General features: G+C 43.9%; 1 protein-coding gene across 1 annotated transcript; it reads left to right on the top strand.

Moving 5' to 3' along the window:
- The first annotated feature begins 375 nt into the window (after nt 1–375).
- On the top strand, nt 376–2,569 carry LOC116223483. Its single transcript, XM_031580442.2, has one exon. The coding sequence runs from the start codon at nt 376–378 to the stop codon at nt 2,458–2,460; it is 2,085 nt and encodes a 694-aa protein (XP_031436302.1). The 3' UTR covers nt 2,461–2,569.
- Nucleotides 2,570–3,056: the final 487 nt, after the last annotated feature.

Genomic DNA, 3,056 nt, shown 5'->3' with positions numbered 1-3,056 from the left:
AGGTAACAGTGAGAGAGAAGTTGAACATCCCCCTTTATAAGGTAGTGGTGTCATCAGTCACACGTGACTCCATGCCATATGAGGCGCAACAGCGCCTCCTCCTGAACAAATATAATTACATGCATTCATACACTTATCCACTCTCAACACTCTGGATTGGCAGGTGGCTTCTGGGGTTCATGTTTTCTGAAAAAGCCTAGAACAGGGAACGGGTTCTTAACTTACATAGAAATGTCAGAGCATGGCAGAATCACCAAATTGCCTGAATCTGACCATCACCACCAAGGCTCTAGATGACAAAGACCAGTTTGGCAGAATAAATATTTGCAATTTCCATGACATCTTCTGTTTCTTCTTTGTTGAACAGTACTTAACATGGATGCGCAAATTGCGAAGACCAGTCAGAGTCTCACCTCTGCAGCAGAGATGCGGGAAACCACCCAGATGCTGATGCAGCCCAATGCAAACTGGGAGAAGTACCTGACCCCTGCTCCCCTCTCTATTGCCATCATGGGGGAGCTCGTCTTCATCTCGTCATGTGATGATTTCTCCATCAACAAGAACCCCCCACCAACCGGCTACAACTACATAAAGTACCCAGACTCCTTCAGGGCCTGTCTTATGCAAATCTGTAACTCAGGCTGGCACGCATTCAACGAGGCCCACAAGAATATGGATCAGATACGCATTCACACGGCCATGGTTCCTGATTACATGAAGGCAGCAGTCAAGATCCTTTTCCAGGGCAATGATGAAGTTATTGAAACTCTCCTGCCTAATCAACTGGAAAACATCCGCACCATTGCAGATGAGTGCGTGACACTGGCAGAAGGTGTTGAAAAGAAATATAATGATGTCATCAATTTAATCCAGGAGCTGTTGGAGGCCTGTATCAATGCTAAACACTTTCAAGGAGAAGAGCTGGAGAAAGTTAAGCGGAAGATGAAGGAAACTGAAATGAAGAAGAAGAGTGCCAAAGTGCTGAATGAGCAGTGTAAAAAAGCAATGGAGGCCATGAAAAAGCAGATGGAGGACGCACAAGATGAGTTCAAGAAAGGAATGGATTCCCTTCCCACCGGGTGGAACATGATTGCCATGGATATTGCTAGAGGATTCACAGAGACCCTGACAGGAATTGTCAATGGAGCCACTGCTTTAATAACTGCTCCGGTGAGAACAGCCTGCAGTGCAGCAGAGAAGGTCTCAACAGCATACCACAGCAACAAACCACAAGAGGAGGATGTAGATAAAGTCTCAGAAATGACTATCTACAGCCGGTCTGGAGAGATTCTTACCATTATAGCAACTCTCAAACAATATGTCAATGACGGTAACATAGACTGGCACAATCTCTATGATCAGAAGAATAAATGTACAAAGACTACATGGACTGAGTCTCTATTCCAAAGGATCTCTGAGAAATTGGAGGAGGTGCCCCAGTGCAAACTAAAGAAGAAAGCTCTGTCACTTTGTAACAGGGGCATCAACATTTGTATGGAGTTGGCAACGTATCAGCCAGATAAGTGGTGGGATGAGAGAAAAACTACACAGCTCATAAAGAAGTTACAGAAGCTGAATGATGATGCCCTCGCTTTTGACTGTAAGAGTAAGGCCACCTCAGGTTCACCTGCTCTTACCCCCAAACCACCCATGATGTTCAAAGTAGAGAGCAACAGCTCAGGACGACAGTCTGCCAGTCAGAAAGCATCTGAGAATGCCCGTTTCCGCATCGAGCAGAGCCGAGAACAACTCAAGCAAACACGGGACTCGTATGAGAAGTGTGTGGAGTACATGGAGAAGAATCAGAAGGAGCTTACTGATATCCTGGTTGAAATGCAGAACTGCAAGATCAAAGACATTGACTTTAACACCAAAATCAAAATGCTGGTCACGGGTCTCGATGCCATGGGCAGAGTCAAAGAGCAGTGGGAGAAGATGGTGCACTTCTTCCAGATTGTCTCCACCCTCGTGAAAACCAGCCTCAGCAAGACACTGCACAATTTTGTCACTACAGCTGATGATGGAAAGAAACTTTCTTACACCAACAGGCACTTCACAAAAGACCAGCTGTACAACCAGGCCTTTCAAGCCTCCAACATTGCCAGCCTGGTCCACATGATCTCAGGGACCTACACTGAAGTGTCCAGCAAGTACCTGATGGACAAAGTCAGCAGTCTGGGCAGGCTCATGGCCATGGATAAGAGCAGACCAGAGTTCCTTCAAGAGCGTCTGAACCTGCAGGAGACCTGCCAGGCAGCTCAGGGCAGCATCCTTCAGCTGGTCCTGAAGAACAAGAAAGAATTTGAGAGGAAGACCGATGCCAGGATGGCAAAAATAGAGGGCGAGCTGATAGCCATTCTGCCAGCTGCTCCGCCCCAGGAGACTGAGAGAATCAAGGAAATAGTTCAAGCCGGGTATAAAGAGGGGGAATTTGGTGAAGGAGAAGAGGATTACTATTGATTCAAATTCATTTTTACGCCACATTGAAGGATTAGTATTTTTAAAAATAAAAAAAAAAGTAGTTGTGTTTTCAATGTAACTGTAAACTAAATAACACTTTATAATGAATTATGCAGTATAATCTTTTATTGTTTTTTTATTTCTTGAGTGTAATGTGCTCTAAGGTACCAAGTCTGTAAGAAACATAACACAGCTGACAACCTTGTGTATCTTTGTGAAATGAGTCGGTCAGACAGTTGAGAATCATGAAGTAATACGTCAGTAATCTAAGAACCTTCTGACACTGTAGTGTATAGATGTTGGAATAAAAACAAGACAATATATCAGTCTCCAGATAATCATGTTATATCAGTTTGGTTGCTATTAGCAAGTAACCAAAGTCAGCTGTCATTGGTGTTTGGTCATGTTTAGCTGGCGATACACTCCTGATGATGTGCTTCGTTACTTCTTTATAGTTTATTTACAGATGCTACTGATTAGTCTGTAATCAATGTAACAATGTACACCTTAGTAAAGCATGAATCGGTGTAATCCTGTAAGATTTGTATGTTCATAGTTGCCAAGACAAAGTGATGCATGTTACACTTAGAGAAGCA

Source organism: Clupea harengus, chromosome 14 (assembly GCF_900700415.2).
Source record: "Clupea harengus chromosome 14, Ch_v2.0.2, whole genome shotgun sequence".
Lineage (NCBI taxonomy): Eukaryota > Metazoa > Chordata > Actinopteri > Clupeiformes > Clupeidae > Clupea > Clupea harengus.
This window is presented reverse-complemented; position numbering and strand designations above follow the sequence as displayed.